Here is a 26,561-nt window from a genome sequence, read left to right as displayed (position 1 = left end):
GGCCTGGAAGCACTCCTGGAACCAGGAGAAGTCAAGGAGGACTAACACTCAAATGGACTCAGAATAGGATGGGAATAGAGGGATACGGTCCCAGGAAGTGTAGAAGATGGTAGTTTAGTCGGGCAGCATGGTCGGCACGGGCTTGGAGGGCCGAAGGGCCTGTTCCTGTGCTGTACTTTGTTCTAAGAGAAAAGTGGGAGGACGACTGGGGGTTGAAATAGGGAGGGGACTTTTATCTAAGTATTCACAGGGTCAACTCCACCTCCACATGCGCAAGCCTAAGCTGAATGCAGCTAAATGTGGTACACAGAGCACACTTAGCTAGAACCGGAATGAGCAGGTTCCTCCCGGAGGTTGAGGACAAATGTGAACGGTGCCAAGGAGGCCCGACCAACCACACTCATATGTTCTGGTCTTGCCCCGGACTTGTTGGGTTTTGGACAGCCTTGTTTGAGGCAATATCCAAGGTGGTGAGGATGAGGATGGAGCCTTGCCCAAAAGTGGCAGTCTTAGGGTATCAGAACAGCCAGATCTCTTCACGGGGCTGACGCCCTTGCCCTTCTGTCCCTAATCGGTCCCTGGAGAATCCTGCGCTCAGCAGCACCACCCAAGCTCCAGACTGGATGTCCGACCTATTGGAAGTTCTGCAGATGGAGAAAACTAAATTCACCATCCAGGGGTTGGACAGGGCTTCCACAAAACATGGGAGCCATTCACCCAGTTGTTCCAAGAACTGTTTGTAGCCAACAGCCAATAAGCCAAAGAAAAGGAGAGGGTAGTCATGGTATTACAAGAATAGAGGGGTGGGGGAAGAGTGGTTGGGGGGGGGGGGGGGGTGTGGAATAAGGAGCCATGGAACCCAACCATGCCCAGCAAATAACAAAATACATGGCATCACGCAAACTCAACTGGAGCAAGACACGAGCAGACGAGAGAAGGAGGCTCGTCAGACGGTCAGAGGGGGAGTGGGGGGGGGGGGGGGGGGGGGGGGGTCAGGAAGAAAGGTGGGAGAGGAGAAGCAGGGGATCCAGCCAGAACTAAACATCGACTGGAAAATGAAAAACAAGAATCTGTAACCATTGGAAATAACGTTAAGACAACTGATGTAAATAACGGAAGCTGACCAATGTATGTATATTTTAATTTATTTTTCTTTTGTTTTCAAATATGCCTATGCTTATCTTTGTTCTGTATATTACTAAAAACCTCAATAAGAACATTTTTTTAAAAAGCAATAGTTTTCAGCTGCACGGCCAGAGGCCTGGGCAGTTGGTGGTGGTTATGGGTGGTCGATTGACCACAAGGCCAGAAGCCTCGGCAATTGGTGGGTGTTCTGGGTGGTCGATGGGCCGCAAGGCCAGAGGCCTTGGCAGTTGGTGGGGGTTACGGGTGGTCAATGGGCCACAAGGCCAGAGGCCTCGGCAGTTGGTGGGGGTTATATTTGGTCGATGGGCCGCAAGGCCAGAGGCCTCGGCAGTTGGTGGGGGTTATGAGTGGCCGATGGGCGAGACGGGCATGGGCAAGGGTTTCCCCCAGAACTGGTAAACATGATCCAGGAGTTGGCATGGTGGTGCTGTGTGCGGTTGCCCCTGGTTATCCCAACACTGCCTCCCCCGCCCCTTGTCATGGCAGCCCACCCCCAGCCGAGCGTTTCCCAAGCCCTGCCGAGCACTGGGGTGGCAAGTCCATCACGTTCTCGGGTCCCCACAGAAGTCTTTCTGCCAGGTTCACGTTTTTAAAAAAGGGGTACTAATCGGCGCCAACGTGAGCACTTGCTGAGGAGGCCGATGAATGACAGGCGGCTGTTGGATAAGGGGTGGTTTCCATTAACAGTATGGAAATAGGGAATAAGGGATGATAATTGGTTTCTCCTGGCCGGTTGCATCACAAACTGTTTGACGCCTGGCGTGGTTCTCGTTTTCGGCCTCTCCCGCTATTTACTGGCCTTGTTTCACTTGATTGAGAGCGTAAGTGGATGAGGTGGAGGGCTGTTGTAGGCTGCAAAGAGATATTGATAGGATGCAGAGCTGGGCCGAAAAATGGCAGATGGAGTTTAACCCTGCTAAGTGCGAGGTGATTCATTTTGGTAGGATAAATTTGAATGTGGATTCCAGGGTCAATGGCAGGGTTCTGAGGAATATGGAGGAACAGAGAGATCTTGGGGTTCATGTCCACAGATCTCTGAAGGTTGCCACTGTGGTGAATGTAATTCACACTGTAATATATAAGATACCATATTATTGTAGGCGCGGTTGCATTGCCCGACCACTAGGGAGAGTAGCACTGGGAATGCATAGGAGTTTGTACAGGGCTCCACCCTTGGCTCCGCCCATGGCTCCTCCCCCTGGACTGCTGTATAAAGATCTATGCCCAGAGCCAGCCGACCAGTTCACCCAGGGTTCATCGTGTTACAGGCTGGCTCTGTTGTAAGTAGATTAAACCACTGTTCATATCTTAAAGCACGTGTCTCGTGAATTGATGGTCTCATCAATTTAATCTACTTAAGAAACAGTGAGGAACAATCATGGAATCAGCCCTCAAGCCTGAGCGATTGGAACTCGACCCACATGATGCAGAGGCAAAATAAATCTTTTCACATTGACTCCGATGTTTTAAAGCCTACCTGGCTGAAGCAAGCACAGCTGAAACGACGGAGGAGCAGAAACTTAGCCTACTGCATGCGAGGGTAAGCCACAGAATTTCCACTCAACTAAACTGTACCGGCTCATATACTGAAGCCCTAGCGCGACTCGACAAAATGTATGTGAGGCCTGTAAATGAGGTCTACGCGCGACACATGTTTACTACTCGCCGCCAGTGGCCTACGGAATCACTCGAAGAATTCCTCAGAGAACTAAAGACTCTATCTCAGGACTGTAACTATCAGGCTGTAACTGCTGCAGAGCATAGAGAACTTGCTGTCCGCGATGTCTTTGTTGCAGGCCTGAGATCAAATTACGTGGGCCAGCGACTGCTGGAAAAGGGGGCCCAAAATCTTGTAGATACTGTTGAACTTGCTACGACTATGGAGGTCTCATTTCGCAGCCTCACCTTGTTCCCCGCAGACCCCGCCATGGGCCCCCGACCAGCGACTCCCCCAGGCCTGCGCCGCGTGGCCGCCCAGCCACAATGCTGCCCCAGCCTGCCACTTTTGTGGCCAGCCCCAGCACCCACGGCAGCACTGCCCGGCCCGCAACGCGACCTGCAGCAGCTGCGGGCGAAAAGGACACTATGCCAGAGTGTGTCTGGCGAAGAAAGCCCCAGCCTCTAACCCGCCCACGGCTCAAAGCACTCGTTCCCCGAATTCACAGGTCCGCAGGTCCTGAAATGCTGCAGCCTGTATGCCGACTCCGCCCCCACCCAACATGTGCGACTCATGGGGGCAGCCATCTTGGCAATCCTCCTCCATGCGGCCGGCCATGTGCGACTCATGGGGGCGGCCATCTTGGGATCCATCCCCTCCAAACTCTGAAACTTACCTCAACGACTACGAACTCAGAGGACAGTCATCATGGGGCCACTCCAGCACAGCTGATTGAGCCACCGACTACCCGCAACTCAGCGCAGTCACACTGGACCAATCGCGCCCAAAGCACCGCCACAACTCGATGGCGACGGTCCAAATCAACGGGTACAGCACGCCGTGCCTTTTCGACTCCGGGAGCACTGAGAGCTTCGTACACCCAGATCTGGTAAGACGCTGTTCGCTCCCCGTTTTCCCTGCGCAGCAAATTATCTCCCTCGCTTCGGGCTCCCACTCTGTTCAGATCCAAGGGCGCACCGCCGCGACTCTCACAATCCAAGGCTCTAGCTATTCTAACTTCCAACTCTACGTCCTGCCTGAACTCTGTGCCCCACTCTTATCGGGACTCGATTTTCATTGTAATCTCAAGAGTCTCACCCTCAGTTTCGGCGGACCCCTACGCCCACTCACTATCTGCAGCCTAGCCACGTTGCGAATCTCCCCCCCTCCTCTCTTCGCCAACCTCACCCCGGACTGTAAACCCATAGCCACTCGCAACAGGCGATACAGCCTGCAGGATAGAGTGTTCATCCGGTCGGAGGTCCAAAGGCTCCTCAGTGAGGGGATCATAGAGGCCAGCAACAGCCCCTGGAGAGCTCAGGTGGTGGTCGTCAAGACAGGGGAAAAATTCCGCATGGTCGTAGACTATAGTCAGACCATTAATAGGTTTACGCTCCTCGACGCTCCCCCTCCCCAGGATTGCAGACATGGTTAACCTGATCGCCCAGTATCGGATTTTTTCCATGGTGGATCTGAAGTCTGCATACCACGAGCTCCCAATCCGCCCGGAGGACCGCCACTAAACAGCATTCGAGGCCGATGGCCACCTCTTCCATTTCCTCCGGGTTCCCTTCGGAGTCACAAATGGGGTTTCGGTGTTCCAACGAGCAATGGACCGAATGGTGGACCAGTACGGGCTGTGGGCCACGTTCCCGTACTTGGATAACGTTACCATCTGCGGCTATGACCAGCAGGACCACGATGCCAACCTTTCCCGTTTTCTCCAGACGGCTCAGAAACTAAATCTAACATATAACAAGGAGAAATGCGTTTTCCGCACGACCAGACTAGCCATCCTTGGCTATGTCGTGGAAAACGAAGTCCTGGGCCCCGACCCGGACCGTATGCGCCCCTTAGAACTCCCTCTCCCTCATTGTCCCAAGGCCCTCAAATGGTGCTTGGGATTTTTTTCCTATTACGGCCAGTGGGTCCCTCAATATGCGGACAAAGCCCGCCCACTCTTTAAGGCCACACGATTTCCCCTGTCAGCTGAGGCGCGCCAGGCCTTCAACTGCATCAAGGAAGACATCACCAAAGTGGCCATGCGGGCGGTGGATGAATCCACCCCCTTTCAGGTTGAGAGCGATGCCTCAGTGGTAGCTCTTGCAGCCACATTAAATGAGGCAGGGAGACCAGTCGCATTCTTCTCCCGAACCCTCTCTGCTTCGGAACTCCGACACTCGGCAGTCAAAAAGGAAGCACAAGCCATTGTGGAGGCTATTCGTCACTGGGGGCACTACCTCACAGGTAGGAGGTTCACCCTCATCACCGACCAAAGATCGGTTGCCTTCATGTTCGACAACTCGCAAAGGGGCAAAATTAAAAACGATAAAATTCTGCAGTGGAGGATTAAACTCTCCACCTATAGCTACGATATTAAGTATCGACCGGAGAAGCTCAACGAGCCACCAGATGCGTTATCCCGCGGGACGTGCGCCAGCGCACAGAGCGACCGCCTAAAAGTCATCCACAACGACCTCTGCCACCCGGGGGTCACCCGGCCCGCCCATTACATCAAAGCCCAAAATCTGCCTTTCTCCACTGAGGAGGTAAAAGCTGTCACCAGAGACTGCCCGATCTGTGCGGAGTGCAAACCGCACTTCTATAGACCAGACAGGGCCCACCTGGTCAAGGCTTCTAGGCCCTTTGAACGCCTCGCGATCGATTTCAAAGGGCCACTCCCCTCAATTAACAGGAAAGTTTACTTCCTAAACGTTATAGGCGAGTTATCCCCCTTCCCCTTTGCTATCCCGTGCCCGATATGACCTCCCACAGTCATTAGGGCCCTGCATAGTATCTTCCCCTGTTTGGTTTCCCCAGCTACGGACACAGCGACCGGGGTTCGTCCTTCATGAGCGACGAGCTGCGTCAGTACCTGCTCGACAAGGGCATCGCCTCGAGCAGGACTACCAGCTACAACCCCAGGGGGAATGGGCAGGTGGAGAAGGAGAATGCGACGGTCTGGAAGACCGTCCTACTGACCCTCCGATCCAGGAATCTCCCAGACTTCCATTGGCAGGATGTCCTCCCAGACGCGCTCCACGCTATTAGGTCCCTCTTATGCACCGCAACCAATCAGACCCCTCACGAGCGGCTCTTTAGTTTTTCCAGGGGTACTACCACGGGGGTCTCTCTCCCGGCATGGCTGAAGACACCGGGCTCTGTACTCCTCAGGAAGCACGTCAGGGTGCACAAAACTGACCGCCTTGTAGAGAAGGTGCACCTGCTTCACTCAAACCCCAGTACGCCTTTGTAGAGTTCCCTGACAGCCGTCAGGACACCGTATCCTTCAGGGACCCAGCACCCGCAGGATCCAGCACCCCCACTATCACTGCAGAGGTACCCCTCACTCTACACCCCACCCAGCCGCCCCCTCGCGCTCCTGAGCCCACTAGCTCGCTAAAATTGTTTCGCACACCCACACCGGCTACCTCCCAGCGCCCCCAGTCAAACCAGACGGGTATGGAGCTCGGATGCAATCGCCCCCGGAGTCCGCCATCGTACCCCAACCCACAACACCCATCCAGCCACCACAAGAGGCTGCAACCCCGGTGCTCCGCAGATCGCAGCAGACGACTCGACCACCGGACAGACTCAATTTGTGAACCACCACCCCCGCCGGACTTGATTGTTTTGTAGGGGTGAAAGTGGTGAATTCACACTGCAATATATATGATACCATATTATTGTAAGCGCGGTTGCGTTGCCCAACCACTAGGGGGAGTAGCACTGGGAATGCAGCGGAGTTTGTACAGGGCTCCACCCTTGGCTCCGCCCACGGCTCCTCCCCCTGGACTGCTGCATAAAGATCGATGCCCAGATCCAGCTGACCAGTTCATCCAGGGTTCATCGTGTTACAGGCTGGCTCTGTTGTAAGTAGATTAAAACCACTGTTCATATCTTAAAGCACGTGTCTCGTGAATTGATGGTCTCATCAGCCACTCAAGTGAAGAAGGCTTATAGTGTGTTAGCGTTTATTAACAGGGGGCTTGAGTTTAAGAACTGTGGGGTTATGCTACAACTATACATAGAACATAGAACAGTACAGCACAGAACAGGCCCTTCGGCCCTCGATGTTGTGCCGAACAATGATCACCCTACTCAAACCCATGTATCCACCCTATACCCGTAACCCAACAACCCCCCCTTAACCTTACTTTTTAGGACACTACGGGCAATTTAGCATGGCCAATCCACCTAACCCGCACATCTTTGGACTGTGGGAGGAAACCGGAGCACCCGGAGGAAACCCACGCACACACGGGGAGGACGTACAGACTCCACACAGACAGTGACCCAGCCGGGAATCGAACCTGGGACCCTGGAGCTGTGAAGCATTTATGCTAACCACCATGCTACCGTGCTGCTCACATGACCCTGGTGAGACCACATTTGGAGTATTGTGTGCAGTTCTGGTCATCTCATTATAGGAAGGATGTGGAAGCATTGGAAAGGGTGCAAAGGAAATTTACCAGGATGCTGCCTGGTTTGCAGGATAGGTCTTATGAGGAAAGGTTGAGGGAGCTAGGGCTTTTCTCTTTGGAGCGGAGGAGGATGAGAGGCAATTTAATAGAAGTTTATAAGATGATAAGGGGGATAGATAGAGTGGACGTTCAGAGACTATTTCCTTGGGTGGATGTAGCTGTTACAAGGGAGCATAACTATAAGATTCGGGTGGGAGATATTGGAGGGATATCCGAGGTAGGTTCTTTACTCAGAGAGTGGTTTGTGTGTGGAATGGACTGCTTGCTGTGATAGTGGAGTCAGACACTTTAGGAACTTTCAAGCGGTTATTGGATAGGCACATGGAGCACACCAGAATGTCAGGGAGTAGGATAACTTGATCTTGGTTTCGGACAATGCTAGGCACAACATCGAGGGCCAAAGGGCCTGTTCTGTGCTGTACTGTTCTATGTTCTATGTAACGAGGACGGAGAATCTAGCTCATTGTCTTAACTAGCTCAATCAGGGAGGGGGAAGTACAAATAGTAGTTTTATTGAATCCAATAAGGCATTTTATAGGGGAGCCATTCCTACATAGAGAAAATTCTGTATTACTTGCCCAAACAGATTGAATTGGCCTGTTTAATATAGTGCCAACCTTAGTTTGTGGCTTTTTCTGAAGATTTACTCAAGACGTTGATACCACGTGCTGAATGTGTTTCACCAGTTTTAGCCACAGTGGAGCTGTCTCTTCCTTTTTCAGTCTTTGGCAATAGACATTGATCATCCTCCACTGAAGAGACCTCCCAGACATCATATTTTTTCTCCTTGATGAACTGTAAACAGATTTCAATTCAACACAGATGACAGTTGAAAAATGCAAATAACCACTCTTTGAATTTGATTTTAATTGTCAGGCAGCTGTCTGGCAGATTGTGATGGCTAACATTGCCAGCAGGAAACATTTAAATTGTATGAAACAAATTAAAATGAACTCTTTATCATGACACCTTTTTCAGCCAGTTTTGTAAAGTAGTTGGTATAAGATGATTTGCACACTGTATTTTCCTCTCAGTTTTTAAAACAATAAAAGTCTCTAATTTTAATTTGATAAAATTTACTGTAACATATGTTATTCAAGATAATTTTACAGCTGCCCATATTGGTATAAATTTTATAAGAAGTCATGTCTGACCAACTTGATTTAATTTTTCAAACAGGTGACCACGTGTGCAAATGAAGGAATTCATTTGACGTAGTCTACTTGGACTTCAGCAAGGCTTTTGATAAGGCCCCACATGAGAGACTGATAGTGAAGGTAAGAGCCCATGGGATCCAAAGGAATTTAGCAAATTGGATCCAAAATTGGCTGAGTGGCAGGAAGCAGAGGGCGATGTTCGAGGGATGTTATTCTGACTGGAAGCCTGTGTTTGGTGGGGTCCCACAGGTGCCCTTGCTGTTTATGATTTATATAAATGATTTAGATATGAATGTTGGAGGGTTCATCAGTAAGTTGGCGGATAATACGCAAGTTGGTGGGGTGGTAAATAGTGAGGAGGGTAGCCTTTGAATACAGGAGGATATAGATGGGCTGATCAGTAGCAAATGGAATTCAATCCAGATAAGTGTGAGGTGATGCACTAGGAAATGAAATGAAAATGAAAATTGCTTGTCACGAGTAGGCTTCAAATTAAGTTACTGTGAAAAGCCCCTAGTCGCCACATTCCGGTGCCTGTTAGGGGAGGCTGTTACGGGCAGGAAAAACAAGGCAAGGGCATACATGATAAACGGCAGGACCTTGGACAGCATTGAGGATCAGCGGGACCTTGATGTCCATGTACATCGGTCATTTAAGGTAGCAGAGTAGTTGCATACAGTGGTTAGGAAAGTATATGGTGTCCTTGCCTTTATTATCATGCTCAATTGCCCCTTAATTGGAAAAAAAAGAGTTGGGTACTCTAAGTTTAAAACATTTTTTGGAGTGATCGTACTTCCTCCAGAAATTCCACTGAATTTAATTTTGGATTCTTTATCTTGGGCCTCAATATTAATGTGGAAGTGGGGAAACGAGTGTGGGGGGAGATAAACATATTGTGATAGAACTAAAATACTGCAGATGCTGGAAATCTGAAATAAACAAATGTTGGAGGGGCGGATCCTCCATGTTCGGGGTGGAGGTCTCTATGTTGGGGGGGGGGGCAGGTCCTCCATGTTCGGGGAGGGGGGATGCCTCTATGCTGGGGGGCCAGGAACTCTGTGTTGGGTAGTTGGGTAGGGGGCTTTCATGTTCGGGAGGGGGGTGGGTATGGGGATGACATGCCGGCCGCCATGCCAGTGCAGGGCATTGCCAGAGTTACTGCCGCCAGTACGGCGGCCAGGCTGATGGGCACCGGCCCCGGGCGCTGTCTGCCCGTATGGCCCTGTGCCTGTGCCTGGGACAGGCTGCAGCAGAGACGCGAGAGCGAGGTCAGTAATCAAAAGGCTTTAATCTATAGAGAACAGAACAGCATCCGAGAGAAGTGTGCTCACCACATGGAGCCTTATCCTATATACCGTTTCCTGGGGGCGTAGCCAGACGCGGAGTCCCCCAGGGTTCCAAGCATCTTAAAGGGTATTAAAGGTCAGGTACCGTTTACAGCAGTTGTTAATACTGTTCATCACAGACGGGCTGCAGCAGAGGGACGGGCTGCAGCAGAGGGACAGACTGCAGCAGAGGGACGGGCTGCAGCAGAGGGACAGACTGCAGCAGAGGGATGGGCTGCAGAGGGACGGGCTGCAGCAGAGGGACAGACTGCAGCAGAGGGATGGGCTGCAGAGGGACGGGCTGCGGCAGAGGGACAGGCTGCAGCAGAGGGATGTGCTGCAGAGGGACGGGCTGCAGCAGAGGGATAGGCTGCAGAGGGACGGCCTGCAGCAGAGGGACAGGCTGGGGCAGAGGGAGGGGCTGCAGCAGAGGGACGGGCTGCGGCAGAGGGACGGGCTGCAGCAGAGGGACGGGCTGCGGCAGAGGGACGGGCTGGGGCAGAGGGACGGGCTGCAGCAGAGGGACGGGCTGCGGCAGAGGGACGGGCTGGGGCAGAGGGACGGGCTGCAGCAGAGGGACGGGCTGCGGCAGAGGGACGGGCTGCAGCAGAGGGACGGGATGCAGAGGGATAGGCTGCAGCAGAGGGACAGACTGCAGCAGAGGGACGGGCTGCGGCAGAGGGACGGGCTGCGGCAGAGGGACGGGCTGCAGCAGACGGATGGGCTGCAGCAGAGGGACGAGCTGCGGCAGAGGGACGGGCTGCAGCAGAGGGACGGGCTGCGGCAGAGGGACGGGCTGCGGCAGAGGGACGGGCTGCAGCAGACGGATGGGCTGCAGCAGAGGGACGGGCTGCGGCAGAGGGACGGGCTGCAGCAGAGGGACGGGCTGCGGCAGAGGGACGAGCTGCAGCAGAGGGATGGGCTGCAGAGGGATGGGCTGCAGCAGTCTTTGGGTGGCCTAACCAAAGTCCGATACAACTGTAACATGACCTGCCGACTGTTGTACTCAATACCCCGTCCGATGAAGGCAAGGATGCTGTGTGCTTTCTTGACCACTCTATCAACCTGCGTTGCCACCTTCAGGGTACAATGGACCTGAATACCCAGATCTCTCTGTGCATCAATTTTCCCCAGGAATATATAGTCTGCTCTTGAGTTAGATCTTCCAAAATGCATCACCTCGCATTTGCCTGGATTGAACTCCATCTGCCATTTCTCTGCCCAGCTCTCCAATCTATCTATATTTTGCTGTATTCTCTGACAGTCCGCCTCGCTATCTACAACTCCACCAATCTTAGTATCATCTGCAAACTTGCTCATCAGACCATTTAAACCTTCGTCCAGATCATTTATGTATATCACAAACAACAGTGGTCCGAGCACGGATCCCTGTGGAACACCACTAGTCACCTTTCTCCATTTTGAGACACTCCCTTCCACCACTACTCTCTGTCTCCTGTTGCCCAGCCAGTTCTTTATCCATCTAGCTAGTACACCCTGAACCCCATACGACTTCACTTTTTCCATCAACCTGCCATGGGAAACTTTATCAAATGCTTTACTGAAGTCCATGTATATGACATCTACAGCCCTTCCCTCATCAATTAACTGTCACTTCCTCAAAGTATTCTATTAGGTTTGTAAGACATAACATTCCCTCCATAAAACCATGCTGCCTATCACTGATAAGTCTAATTTCTTCCAAATGTGAATAGATCCTATCCCTCAGTATCTTCTCCAACAGTTTGCCGACCACTGATGTCAAGCTCACAGGTCTATAGAACATAGAACATAGAACATTACAGCGCAGTACAGGCCCTTCGGCCCACGATGTTGCACCGTCCTGTGAAACCCTTCTAAAGTCCCTCTACACTATTCCCTTATCGTCCATATGCCTATCCAATGATCATTTGAATGCGTTTAGTGTTGGCGAGTCCACTACTGTTGCAGGCAGGGCATTCCACACCCTTACTACTCTCTGAGTAAAGAACATACCTCTGACATCTGTCCTATATCTATCTCCCCTCAATTTAAAGCTATGTCCCCTCGTGCTGGACATCACCATCCGAGGAAAAAGGCTCTCGATGTCCACCCTATCTAATCCTCTGATCATCTTGTATGCCTCAATTAAGTCCCCTCTTAATCTTCTTCTCTCTAACGAAAACAGCCTCAAGTCCTTCAGCCTTTCCTCATATGATCTTCCCTCCATACCAGGCAACATTCTTGTAAATCTCCTCTGTACCCTTTCCAATGCTTCCACATCCTTCCTATAATGTGGCGACCAGAACTGCACCCTTCTTAAGCAAAGGGACAACATTAGCAATTCTCCAGTCCTCCGGGACCTCACCCATGCTCAAGGATGCTGCAAAGATATCTGTTAAGGCCCCAGCTATTTTGTCCCTCGCTTCCCTCAGTAACCTGGGATAGATCCCATCCCGTCCAGAGGGACGGACTGCAGCAGAGGGATAGGCTGCAGCAGAGGGACAGACTGCAGCAGAGGGACGGGCTGCGGCAGAGGGACGGGCTGGGGCAGAGGGACGGGCTGCAGCAGAGGGACGGGCTGCAGCAGAGGGACGGGCTGCAGCAGAGGGACGGGCTGCAGCAGAGGGACGGGCTGCAGCAGAGGGACGGGCTGCAGCAGAGGGACGAGCTGCAGCAGAGACGCGAGAGCGAGGTCAGTAATCAAAAGGCTTTAATCTATAGAGAACAGAACAGCATCCGAGAGAAGTGTGCTCACCACATGGAGCCTTATCCTATATACCGTTTCCTGGGGGCGTAGCCAGACGCGGAGTCCCCCAGGGTTCCAAGCATCTTAAAGGGTATTAAAGGTCAGGTACCGTTTACAGCAGTTGTTAATACTGTTCATCACAGACGGGCTGCAGCAGAGGGACGGGCTGCAGCAGAGGGACAGACTGCAGCAGAGGGACGGGCTGCAGCAGAGGGACAGACTGCAGCAGAGGGATGGGCTGCAGAGGGACGGGCTGCAGCAGAGGGACAGACTGCAGCAGAGGGATGGGCTGCGGCAGAGGGACAGGCTGCAGCAGAGGGATGTGCTGCAGAGGGACGGGCTGCAGCAGAGGGATAGGCTGTAGAGGGACGGGCTGCAGCAGAGGGACAGGCTGGGGCAGAGGGAGGGGCTGCAGCAGAGGGACGGGCTGCGGCAGAGGGACGGGCTGCAGCAGAGGGACGGGCTGCGGCAGAGGGACGGGCTGGGGCAGAGGGACGGGCTGCAGCAGAGGGACGGGCTGCGGCAGAGGGATGGGCTGCAGAGGGACGGGCTGCAGCAGAGGGACAGACTGCAGCAGAGGGATGGGCTGCAGAGGGACGGGCTGCGGCAGAGGGACGAGCTGCAGCAGAGGGATGGGCTGCAGAGGGATGGGCTGCAGCAGTCTTTGGGTGGCCTAACCAAAGTCCGATACAACTGTAACATGACCTGCCGACTGTTGTACTCAATACCCCGTCCGATGAAGGCAAGGATGCTGTGTGCTTTCTTGACCACTCTATCAACCCGCGTTGCCACCTTCAGGGTACAATGGACCTGAATACCCAGATCTCTCTGTGCATCAATTTTCCCCAGGAATATATAGTCTGCTCTTGAGTTAGATCTTCCAAAATGCATCACCTCGCATTTGCCTGGATTGAACTCCATCTGCCATTTCTCTGCCCAGCTCTCCAATCTATCTATATTTTGCTGTATTCTCTGACAGTCCGCCTCGCTATCTACAACTCCACCAATCTTAGTATCATCTGCAAACTTGCTCATCAGACCATTTAAACCTTCGTCCAGATCATTTATGTATATCACAAACAACAGTGGTCCGAGCACGGATCCCTGTGGAACACCACTAGTCACCTTTCTCCATTTTGAGACACTCCCTTCCACCACTACTCTCTGTCTCCTGTTGCCCAGCCAGTTCTTTATCCACCTAGCTAGTACACCCTGAACCCCATACGACTTCACTTTTTCCATCAACCTGCCATGGGAAACTTTATCAAATGCTTTACTGAAGTCCATGTATATGACATCTACAGCCCTTCCCTCATCAATTAACTGTCACTTCCTCAAAGTATTCTATTAGGTTTGTAAGACATAACATTCCCTCCATAAAACCATGCTGCCTATCACTGATAAGTCTAATTTCTTCCAAATGTGAATAGATCCTATCCCTCAGTATCTTCTCCAACAGTTTGCCGACCACTGATGTCAAGCTCACAGGTCTATAGAACATAGAACATTACAGCGCAGTACAGGCCCTTCGGCCCACGATGTTGCATCATCCTGTGAAACCCTTCTAAAGTCCCTCTACACTATTCCCTTATCGTCCATATGCCTATCCAATGACCATTTGAATGCGTTTAGTGTTGGCGAGTCCACTACTGTTACAGGAAGGGCATTCCACACCCTTACTACTCTCTGAGTAAAGAACCTACCTCTGACATCTGTCCTATATCTATCACCCCTCAATTTAAAGCTATGTCCCCTCGTGCTGGACATCACCATCCGAGGAAAAAGGCTCTCGATGTCCACCCTATCTAATCCTCTGATCATCTTGTATGCCTCAATTAAGACATGCTGCAGCAGAGGGACGGGCTGGGGCAGAGGGACGGGCTGGGGCAGAGGGACGGGCTGCAGCAGAGGGACGGGCTGCAGCAGAGGGACGGGCTGCAGCAGAGGGACGGGCTGCAGCAGAGGGACAGGCTGCAGCAGAGGGACGGGCTGCAGCAGAGGGACAGGCTGGGGCAGAGGGACGGGCTGCAGCAGAGGGACGGGCTGCAGCAGAGGGACGGGCTGCAGCAGAGGGACAGGCTGGGGCAGAGGGACGGGCTGCAGCAGAGGGACGGGCTGCAGCAGAGGGACGGGCTGGGGCAGAGGGACGGGCTGCAGCAGAGGGACGGGCTGGGGCAGAGGGATGGCTGCAGAGGGATGGGCTGCAGCAGAGGGACAGGCTGCAGCAGAGGGACAGACTGCAGCCTGTCGGCAGAAGTCTGTGTATGCGCCAGAGCGTCTGCGGCTGCTGACGTCATCCCCGCGCATGCTCAGGGGAGGGTGTCCCTTCCGCCTCCGCCATGGTGAAGACTATGGCAAAGGCGGAAGGAAAAGAGTGCCCCCACGGCACAGGCCCGCTCGCCAATCGGTGGGCCCTGATCGCGGGCCAGGCCACCGTGGGGGCACCCCCCCTGGGCCAGATCGCCCCGTGCCTCCCCCAGGACCCCGCCCGCGCTGCCTGCTCTCGCCGGTAAGGTAGGTGGTCCACGCCGGCAGGAGAAGCATGACAGCAGCGGGACTTCGGCCCATCGTGGGCCTGAGAACGATTCCCACCCACGCCGAATCTCTGGTGCTGGAGAATTCGGGACACGGCGGGAGCGGGATTGAAGCCGGTCCCCCGGCGATTCTCCGACCCGGCGGGGGGTCGGAGAATCCCGCTCCAGATGTAAAATGGGTTTTAGAAATTCTGGGGAATCATGGACCCTTCTAATTGCAGAGGTTCTCATCCTTCCACCCCTACACCCCTCTCTCACTCTCTCCCCTCCATTCCTCCACCCCCTTATTTTTCCCCTCCCTTCCTTTCCTCCTCCCCTCTTTCCAAATCCCCTTTTCCCCGCTTTCCCATTGTTTTCTTTCCCCTGCTCTCCTCCCTTCCTCTCTTTGCTGCCTTCTCTTACCCTTCCTCCTGCCAACTAGGATCTCTGTTTACAGGGCTGGCTTTTTCTGGTGCAGCCCTGTACAAGTTTGAGGTTGGATTGGGAGCAGAGTAGATCATGGCAATGGGGTAAGCATTGGGCAAGTCGGGGGCGGAGGGTGCGGGGTTGGTGGAAGGTGTTCCAGGGAAGCTCAGAAAAGGGGGTTCGTAGAGAGCGATCAGGAGGTCCCAAGGCCTGGAAGATCAATGAGGCCCTGATAATCGCTGAAGTCCTAAGGCCTGGAAGAAGGAAGAGAGAGTTTGCAAGAAGGAGGGAAATTCTGTGGGGAGGGTGTTTCGAGGCAGAGAAGGTGGAGGGAGATTGAGAGGTTAGAACATAGAACATAGAACATAGAACAGTACAGCACAGAACAGGCCCTTCGGCCCTCGATGTTGTGCCGAGCAATGATCACCCTACTTAAACCCACGTAACCTGTATACCCGTAACCCAACAATCCCCCCATTAACCTTACACTACGGGCAATTTAGCATGGCCAATCCACCTAACCCGCACATCTTTGGACTGTGGGAGGAAACCGGAGCACCCGGAGGAAACCCACGCACACACAGGGAGGACGTGCAGACTCCACACAGACAGTGACCCAGCCGGGAATCGAACCTGGGACCCTGGCGCTGTGAAGCATTGATGCTAACCACCATGCTACCGTGAGGCCCCAAAGGCCTCCAACCCGTGAGGTTGGAGGGCGGGGCATAGTTTGAAGGGAGGGGGAGTGTTTGAGGGAGGGGAGAGTTTGGAGGCAGGAGGCAAGGGGAAAGACTGAAGGGAGCAGAGTTTGGAGCAAGGGGGAGGTTTTGGAGGGAGTAGAAGAGTTTGGAGGGAGGCAAAGAGTTGGGTGAGAGTTTCGACACTAGATGGAGAGTTTTAGTGACTCAAGGGAGAGGGGCAAAGAGCTTAGAGATTGGAGGGAGAGACGAGAAGAGTTTGGAGTCTGAGGGAGGGGGTGAGTTTGGAGACTGGTGGGGGAGACGCAAGAGAGTTTAGACCCTGAAACTTGGGTTGGGAGGGGGAAGTGTTTAGGTGAATAGAGGGGAAGAGTTTAGATCTTGAGACCTGGGGAGTGGGCGGGTGGAATGTATTGATACTAAGAGTAAAGTTAATTGAGAACTGATGTGGTGCTCTCAGGTGGTTACACTACACTGCAGAACATTTTTTTGGACCAAATAAAAATTTGAATAAATTCAGATATTAATTTACTCATATTTTCTAATGCAGGTTGCTGAGCATATTTCATAGCTTTGAGCATGCTGGATAGCTTATAGTGTACTACCAAATTTGATGTGAAATGAATTCTGAATTGGAACTTTTGATGTCAAATTATGCACTGCGTCACTGCCTCCCAATACTGGCTCTCCATAATTAACTCAAATTTCTCCAAGTACCTGAAATTCTGACTTTGATTATTGTTTTTATAACTGACTGGTCTGTAATTACCAAAGGAATGTCCTTATACCCTTTCTTGACTAAGATGGAAAGTAAATGGCCATTCTATAATCCTCTTGCATCTACGCCCAATCTAGCGAAGTTTGGAAGATTTTGGCAAGTCTTTTGATATCTCCACTCTCACTTCCCTCAGCAATCTAGGCTACAGGACATCTGGACCAAGCATTGTATCCGTTCTAAGCACTTCAAATCTTTCCAGTACATTCTGCCTGTCAATTTTCACCCAAGATCTACTACCTCTCAGATTTTGTCAGGATCTTTTTCCTTAGTAACCTCTGTTACAAAGTTCTCATTAAGAATTCTAGCCTTGCACTGCACCTCCATATATTTTGTCCCGAACTGGACCCACCATAGCTTCTCCTACCCACTTAGAACCCAAGTAGAATATTTTTGTGCTCCTATTTATGTTAGCTGCCGTTCCATTTTCATTTTCTGTCAGTCTTATTTGTTAGAGTAAAATCCAGCTGGCTGAAAACTTCTTAAGTTGTGCAGTGACAGATGCATTTTCTAGCTGCTTTCTCCTAATGTGTAAAAACAAGTTGTCACCTTATTGTAGGTTTTGATGAAATACCTTCAGTTCTCTGGATACCTTCTTCTTCTGTGACTGTTGAGATTTCGCAGCTCTAGCATTTACACGCCGGCTAAGTTCCTCTTCTATGCTTTCAGTCAAGCCTTCTGTAACAGAAACATACAAAAACAACCATAAAATATATAAGACTTATAAAACTAGTATTGGTTAAACTACAATATACATTAGTTCATGCAGTTATAATACAATTTGATATGCTTCAGCTCATTTAAAAATATGGGAAGATAGTTACATAAACAATAAAATGACACAGTCAAGTTTTGTCTGGATTCTGTCAAGCTTTTGAGTGTTGTTGCCAGTACATCCAATAAGGCAAGTGGAGGGTTTTCCATCACAGCCCTGACTTGTATTTTGTAGTCATTAGATAAGTTTTGCTGATCAGGAAGAGCCAATCGCTGGACCTGCTGTGATATCCATGGCAGTTATGTGGTCCATTGACCTCGGGCGGGATTCTCCGGTCGCTAAGTCTTATGTTGGTGGTGGGCGAATCAATCCTGAGATAGGATTAATTGTCACATTGAAAGGCATGGACTAGTCAGAGATAGTCAGCAAGGATTTGATGAAGGAAGGTCTTGCCTCACAAATTTGATTGAATTCTTTGACAAGTGACAAGAAGGGTTGATGAAGGCAATGCAATGGATCTTGTGTACATGGATTTCAGCAAGGCATTTGGGGAGGTGATGGCATTGTGGTATTGTGACTGGACTAGTAATCCAGAGACCTGGTGTAATGCTCTGGGGACCCAGATTCAAATCCCGTCACGGCAACTGGTGGAATTTGAATTCAATAAAATATCTGGAATTAAAAAGTCTGATGATGACCACAAAACCATTGTAAAAACCCATTTGGTTCACTAGTGTCCTTTAGGGAAGGAAATCTGCCATCCTTAGCTGGTCAGGCCTACATGTGACACCAGACCCTCAGCAATGTGGTGGACTCTTAACTGCCCCTCAAGGGCAATTAGGGATGGACAATAAATGCTGGCCCAGATTACAATGCCGACGTCCCATGAACAAATTTTTAAAAATGCTCCCACATGGCAGATTAGTCAAAAAGTGAAAGCTCATGGGACACAGAGCAATGTGGCAAACTGGATTAAAAAGTTGGTTTAGTAACAGGAAACAAAGGATAGTGACTGCACTTGCAAAAGGTAAGTTGTTTCAAGTGGTGTTCCACAGGGCTTGGTGTCAGGACGCTTACTGCTTGCGTTATACATTAACAATTTTGATGTGAACATGGGGGAGCATAATTGGGAAATCTGCAGACGGCACAAAGATTGACCGAGTGTAGACAGTGTAGAGGATAGCTATAATCTCCAGAATGATATAGATTGGTTGGGAGGTAAAGCGGTAGATGGAATTTACCACAGAGAATTGTGAGGGCATGCATTTAAGAAGGTCAAACAGTTCTAGGGAGTACACAAAATGGAAATATATTAAAAGGGGTAGGTGAAGTGAGAGATTTTGGAGTACAAGTATACAGATTCCTAAAGGCAGCAGTTCAAGTAGACAATGCTCTCCTTCGTTGGCAGATGTATAGAATATAAAAGTAAGGACATGATGTTAGAATTGTATAAAACACTGGTAAGGTCACAACTGGAGTATTGTGTGCAATTCTGGTCACCATATTACACAAAGTACATAATCGCTCTGGAGAGAGTGCAGAGGAGGTTTTCAAGAATGTTGCCAGGGCTAGAAATGTGTAGCTACGAGGAGAGGTTGGATGGGTTGGGATTATTTTCCTTGGAACAAAGAAGGCTATGGGGTGACTTAATTGAGGTGTACAAAATTATGAGGGGAAGAGATAGAGTGGACAAGATAAAATTGTTTCCCTTGCTGGCAAATTCTAAAACCAGGGACATAGAATCATACAACTTCCAGTGCAGAATCAGGCCATTCTGTCCATCGAGTCTGCACTGGCCCTTGAAAAGAGCACCTACTTAAGCCCATGCCTCCACCCTATCCCCGTAACCCCACCTAACCTTTTGGACACAAAGGGGAAATTTAGCACGGGCAATCCACTTAATCTGCACATCTTTAGACTGTGGGAAGATACCCGGAGGAGACCCACGCAGAAATGGGGAAAAAGTGAAAACTCTACACAGGCAGTCACCCGAGGTTAGAATTGAACCCAGGTCCCTGGAGCTGTGAGACAGGAGTGCTAACCACTATGCCAACATAGATTCAAGATAAGTGACAAAATGTGTAGAGGTGACATGAGGAAGGACCTTTTAACGCAGAGGGTAGTGGGAATATGCAATTCACCGTCTTGAGTTGATGGTGGAGACTGAGACCCTCAACTCTGGGGCAGCACAGTGGCGTAGAGGTTTGATCCCGGCTCTGGGTCACTGTCCATGTGGAGTTTGCACATTCTCCCTGTGTTTGCGTGGGTTTTGCCCCCACAACCCAAAGGTGTGCAGATAGGTGTATTGGCAACGCTAAATTGCTCCTTAATTGGAAAAAATGAATTGGGTACTCTAAATTTTTTTTAAAAGTACCTGGATCTGCACCTTAAGTGCTGTAAGCTACACGGCTATGGACCGGGTGCAGGAAGGTGGGATTAGAAAGGGCACCTGGGTGTCCTCGGGCTGGCATGGGCAAGATGGGCTGAATGGTCTCTTTCTGTTATATGACTTTTCCATGGTTCTAATATTGTAGGAAAGTGCTGAAGCTCTCATTTGGTTATTACCTGACACTTGTGTGGCATAAATGCTAGTTGCTATTGAACAGCTTCAAGTTCAGATGTTCCCCCTTTATTATCTTCAACTGCCAAGCTAACTGGTTAGCACTGCTGCCTCACAGCGCCAGGGACCTGGGTTCAATTCCAGCCTTGGGTGACTGTCTGTGTGGAGTTTGCATGTTCTCCCCATGTTTCCATGCATTTCCTCTGGGTGCTCTGGTTTTCTCCCACAGTCCAGAAATATGGTGCTTAGGTGAATTTGCCATACTAAATTGCCCCCTATTGTCCAAAGATGTGCAGGTTATGTGGGGTTACGAGGTGGGCAAGTGGGCCTAGGTAAAATGCTCTTTCAGAGAGTCGGTGCAGACTCAATGGGCCGAATGGCCTCTTTATACACTGTAGGGATTCTATGGATGCCTTTGCAGTCCTTCCTATTCTGCCACAATAACGTACCTGTAAGAAAGGCAGAACCCCATTTACACTTGCTGCATTTCCACAAAGTTCCAGTGGCAGGACAAGAGCTGATCAGAAGAAGCTCCCAGTCATGGTTACTAATTCAAGCAGTACATTCCACAGCCTCATAACCTTCTGGGTTCCAAGATTTCTGCTCCTCTCGAATCTCTTACATTTCACATTGTATCTCTGTTCTTTCATTGTGGACGTTCAATTACTGGACATAAGTCTGTTTCTGTTTTCTGTGCACAATTTTCAAAATCTCTATCAAACTAGCCTAAAATCTCCTTTGTTCTAATAGTCACTGCTCCAATCGTAACTGAAAGTAACCTTTTAAGCATGAAGTGGTTATCCATCTATTTGAATGATATTTTACCTTATCAGAAGATTTTTATATCTGCAAGAAGGTATTAATGACGATTTAACTGAATTCTGAAACCAACATATTTGGAAAGAAGCCTGTGCAATTTTTCTCGGAGAAATAGCTTTGGAACTGTTTTGGCAACAAGATCAGCTTAACTGTCCTGCAAAATAACCTTTTATTCGTGATTATGAAATTTACGGCTAGCTTTTTTGATGTTCTGGAATAGTGTTCAGCAAGGACTTTTTCTGATAAAAACATTTTTGGCAGGCTTTGCTGTAAAATAGATCCTTAGATTCAAAGTTGTCAATATCAACAGTGTAAGGATCCTCCTGTAAATCTCTGTTTGTCCTTTGATTTGATTTTAGAATCATGGAATCTTTACAATGCAGGAGGCCATTATGCCCATCAAGCCTGCATGACCACTCTACCCAGGCCCACTCCCCCTTATAGCTGTAACTGCATAACCTAACCTGCAGAATGTGTTGGCATTTCAAATGTGCGTGGAAAGTTTTTTACGCAGAGGGTGGTGGGTGCCTGGAACGCTTTGCTAGCGGAGGTGGTAGAGGCGGGTACGATAGCATCATTTAAGATGCATCTGGACAGATATATGAACGGGTGGGGAACAGAGAGAAGTATACCTTGGAAAATATGCAACAGGTTTAGATAAAGGATTTGGATCGGCGCAGGCTGGGAGGCCGAAGGGCCTGTTCCTGTGCTGCAATTTTCTTTGTTCTTGTTCTTTGTATCGCTGATGACTCATCTTGATGGACTTGCTATTGGCCAACGAGCTGTTTACTTTTCTGGGCTCTTCGCTGATAATCTGTGCTGATTGGTGCTGACCGTTTTGGAGTGTTGTGCCAGTGACAGGAAGGCTTCACCTGGTTTTTAGTTTCGGTTCGACCAAGAGGCTAGAGGACCACAACCATGTTTTCACTCTCTCTTACCTGATGAACTCTGTCTAAAGATGCAAAGTAAACCCAGGTCCCGGGCAGCACGGTAGCACAAGTGATTAGCACTGTGGCTTCACAGCGCCAGGGTCCCAGGTTCGATTCCTGGCTTGGGTCACTGTCTGTGCGGAGTCTGCACGTTCTCCCCGTGTCTGCGTGGGTTTCCTCCGGGTGCTCCGGTTTCCTCCCACAGTCCAAAGATGTGCAGATTAGGTGGATTGGCAATGATAAATTGCCCTTAGTGACCAAAAAAGGTTAGGGGTTACTGGGTTACCAGGATAGAGTGGGTGAGGGCTTAAGTGGGTCAGTGCAGACTCGATGGGCCAAATGGCCTCCTTCTGCATTGTACGTTCTATGTTCTAAAGATCTTTCTATACAGTTAGATTGAACTGCAGGAAGTTCAGTCCAGAAGCATCTGCAGGCAGGGCCAGTTGTTTAAAGAACCCTCTTTAAAATCTCATGATGGGAACTCTGTTTTTCCTCAAAAAGTTAGGGGACATTCTGGTGGAGTTTGAAACAAATTACTCTGGCCTGAGGCGAATCTTCTGAGTGAAGAACTAGGTTAAAAAAAGTGAATGTGCCTCCCCAGAGGGAATTCCAGTCTGGTGATTCGGAATGAACGTTCCATCCAGAAAATCTAATGAGCCATCCAACCGGTGGTTCTCAATCACTCCACGTCCTGGAAGGACAGGCAGCTGAAAAAACAACTTCAACAAAGCAAGGCCACTCATCTTCCATCTCACATTAAACCTTTTATTTTGCCCCTCCCCCTCCCTCTGTATGTCTTCTGCGTGTTTAGGTAGAGGGTGGGACAGTAAACTAGGGGGGGGGGGGGGTTGTAGTAGATTAGCTAGCCATTATTCTAGTATAATTATTGTGTGCCTTATCTCCAGTGTTGTTATGAATAAACAGTTGCTGTGTTTCACCTACAAATCTGGTGCCTATAAGTTATTGGAGCAGTCAAGGGCCAAAGATTGCGGAAACCCGCTACGAATTATTGGTCAATTCACTTGAGTTGGGACTCCGGGGCCTACGGGGCTGGAATTAACCGTGCACTAGCCCAGGGTGTCGTAACAACAGTCCTGAAACTGTCCTTGATAAACCTACACAGAAAGATGGACTGTCCTCATTAGCTATCTTGTATTTGTGGGATCACATCATGGCAAAACCGTTAACTTATTGTTTCTGAAACGAAAGAGAAAATGCTGGAAAATCTCAGCATGTCTGGCAGCATCTGTAGGGAGAGAAAAGAGCTAACGTTTCGAGTCCAATGACTCTTTGTCAAAGCTTGAGATTCCAGCATCTGCAGTAATTTGCTTTTCCCCAACTTATTGTTTCTGCCTGTGGTAGAAAGGTTGGGAGTCAGCAGGTGGCTGTTTGCTTTAGAAACATTGAAACCGACTGACATGGCTAAAGCAGGTTCAAGACCTTGTAATGTAAGGTATGGAAGTTGAACACAGTGGTAGAACAATTATTGGAGAAAAATGTACCAGCTCAAGTGAGTGAGATGGATATGGAGTTTGATCACTTCAGAACTTTGTTAATCAGGTTGTATCTCACTGTCTAATATTATGATTGTACCCTTTTGCATATTAACATCTTTTTACTTTTTGTATTGTAGTTTTAAGTACCAAAGACTGAATCTAATGTAAATGGTTTAAACTTTCGAAATGGTACAAAGGAGCTTCAAGGCCCATCAAAGTTAAATTTATTAAACAGTCTCAAATTTTTTAAGTGAGAGTTCAGGGCAGAAATCTATAAACAAACATTAACTGGGCATTAAATGGGGAAGCTCTATTTGAACCATAGGTTGTTAAATTACAGGGTAGAAATGTTACATTAACCACTGGGAGGTTGTAAATTCTTTGGATGGCCCTCCCACTGGACTCCTGCCCATCTGGATCTCTCTGCAGTTTACAGTTGGACAGCTGAAATCTACCGTCCTTTCCCCCCATCTGGCCCTTTCCCCAATTGAGGCCTTTAAGTCGCCAATGAATGGCCACTTGAGGGAATTTTCCCCTCATCTCAATTTTCTGTCGTCAATAGCCTCCTTTCAAAATCCTCCCAAAAGGTCTGGCCTGTACAGGTGCTCCCTCCCTTTGGCCTCTCCACCAGCTCTCCCAACCCCTCTGCCTAACCCCGAGTTCTCACCTCCCCTTTCAATCCTCAGACCCTCACACTTATCTGGCCTTGGATGGACATGGACTCTTGGGGCTGTCTGCAGTCCCAGTTCTGTCCATTGGAGCGTCTGGCATTGTTGAGACTAGAGACCTGCCAGCCAATCAGATTGGTCAGCCGCTCTCTGAAGTATTTCCTCCCAAGTGAGGGGCAGAAATCCCAACGCAGTCAATTAACCCTTGATGGAGCGTTACGTGGCTGCAGGGCAGGCATTATTGGCAAGAGGCAATGGGGATAATCGTCACAAGTTGGGGTTACTTCCAACCCCTCTGCCACTCTTCCAACACTTCTGCAACTCAATAATTTTGGAGCTGGATTTCTTTTTGATGCTCCTATCTGACACAGGTTGAAAACTGCAAAGAACAAACTATCTCACCAAGTTTGTGTGTCAGTTAGTCTACGTTCGTCAAAATATTTTGTGATTAAAAAGCATTACAAATTTTATATAGTAAAAATGACAGGCATACTCTCAACAGACTTTGGTCCAGCACTGTTGTTTTCAGTTGATTTCTGTTCCTCAATGACGCAGACTTCCTCCAGTTCACAAGTTTCAGACATTTCATTTTTGCTGCTCTCAGTTGAAGTAGAAGTGTCTAAACTTAGATTGCCTATAGATTCACCTGAACCAGACGATGTGCTGCTATATGGAAAAGAAAGTAACATATTTTAACACATAATAAATAAGTTTATCATGTGTTTTCTCAATATGACTTTCTTACAACCACTTGTTGGGCACAAAATTGGTTGCTGTGGCATTGCTTGCTGCTAGCAGTGCTGCTGAGGTTTTGTGTCAATTACAGAGTACAAGCTACACTGGCGGCTGCTTCCCGAAGAGCCTCCACAGCTTTAGTATATCAGAAGTACATGTGCAGGTGCTCCCCTTGTGTATATTGAAGGATTGGGAATCACTACAATTCTGAAAAACAAAAACAGAACCAATATTGCAAACGTACACCACATAGGTTCTGTCTACATTATGGGCCAAATTTCCCAAGGAGTAGCAATCACGTTCTGATTGCCACTCTGTTCCTATTTATTTACCTTGCACTGGAACTCCACATTTCCTGCTGGGACTTCTGAACTGAGGCCTCCTCAGAAATGTGGAGCATTCCGAGTTCTGCAAGTCCTTTCTTTGTATTGTAGAAGCATCAGGGGAAGCAAAGCCAAGCACCATTTCAACAGTACTAGTTGCTGTATTTTGGTAAGTTGAAGTGTCTCAAAGCCATTTTGAGGAGCAACAGAGAGTAGGTAAGTGTGTAAGATACATTAGTGAGGGGGTAGGGTTCAGGTAGATGGTTGGGGGGGGGGGGGCAGATGAGTGGCTAAGATGGAAGGTAAGTAGGTGAGGAGGTAAGGTGGGTCAAGGGGTAGTTGAGCCGAGTGGTTAGGAGGGTTATTGGGGGTGGGGATTGGGGGGGATTGGGAGGGTAGCTGGAGGGTCGGTAGTCAGGTGGTCGAGATGTAGTAAGGTCAAGGGGTGGTCTGAGGGGTAGTTGGTTGGTCGGTTGGGAATGTGGGAAGGAGGGGGTGAGGGGTGAGGGGGTGCTAGTAAGGGTGTGAGTAGTATAGTTACCCAGGAGTTAGAACTGATTTTGATCCTTACAACAAGTGCAGAAAGGTAAAATGGATGCCACTCTAGGACAATGTAAAGAGCCAGTCATCAGGTTGTAAGTTATTTTTCACATGTATATGATGGTCCAGATGGTGGAAGCACGAAGGATTGTTACTAGAGGTGCTTACAGTCAATAAGGAGACAGGAGATCTGGGCCCTGTAATGGGGGCAGTTGTCCCATTACCTTCTGGACAACCAAATAACAGCATATGTACCAAGTTTCGCACCAATGATGACAGTTATCAGTGCCTGCAAGGCACAAACATACGAATATACGAACAAGTATTAGGAATAGGCTATCCATGGGCAGCACGGTGGCGCAGTGGGTTCGTACTGTGGCCTCACGGTGCTGAGGTCCCAGGTTCGATCCCGGCTCTGGGTCACTGTCCGTGTGGAGTTTGCACTTTCTCCCCGTGTTTGAGTGGGTTTCGCCCCCACAACCCAAAAATGTGCAAGCTAGGTGGATTGGCTACGCTAAATTGCCCCTTAATTGCCTCTAAAATAAAAAAAAAGGAATAGGCTTGGTGGGGGGGTGGGAGATCGATACTGGGTGAGATTTTTTTCGAGGGGAAGTGCAGGGTGGGATTCTGGGAGGGGGGATGATGTTAAAAATGGAAAGGGATGGGTCAGGCTCATGGGGCAGGGCCCGGTGATATGGTGATGGTGGATAAGAAGGGAGGGAGGGGCGGGTGAGAGACCCCCCAGTTAGGATAGTCACATGTGTGGTGAATGTGATTCACACTATATATAGTTGCCAATATCACTCCATGTATATATGTTCGTTATCTACCCGTTGTAAGATCAATGCTGTAGATAGTTGCCAATAT

At 49.6% G+C, this 26,561-nt stretch overlaps 1 protein-coding gene across 11 annotated transcripts in view; it reads right to left on the bottom strand.

Moving 5' to 3' along the window:
• The window catches only part of LOC119977574 (zinc finger protein DZIP1-like), a 374,976-nt gene that overhangs the window by 4,248 nt on the left and 344,167 nt on the right, over window positions 1–26,561 (bottom strand). For 9 of the 11 annotated variants that reach the window (XM_038818673.1, XM_038818669.1, XM_038818674.1 and 6 more), the window contains 3 exons: window positions 24,590–24,762; window positions 17,484–17,587; window positions 7,905–8,082 (listed from right to left, as the gene is read on the bottom strand). In XM_038818673.1, coding sequence (XP_038674601.1) covers window positions 7,906–8,082; window positions 17,484–17,587; window positions 24,590–24,762 — 454 coding nt within the window. In that variant the 3' untranslated portion in view covers window position 7,905. Of the gene's footprint in view, window positions 1–7,904; window positions 8,083–17,483; window positions 17,588–24,589; window positions 24,763–26,561 lie in introns of those variants that run through there. The other 2 variants (XM_038818672.1, XR_005463223.1) reach the window with 2 other exon arrangements.

Source organism: Scyliorhinus canicula, chromosome 14, assembly GCF_902713615.1.
Source record: "Scyliorhinus canicula chromosome 14, sScyCan1.1, whole genome shotgun sequence".
In the NCBI taxonomy this organism is placed as follows: domain Eukaryota; kingdom Metazoa; phylum Chordata; class Chondrichthyes; order Carcharhiniformes; family Scyliorhinidae; genus Scyliorhinus; species Scyliorhinus canicula.
Note: the sequence above shows the minus strand (reverse complement) of the source record. Positions and strands in the feature narration are given on the sequence as shown.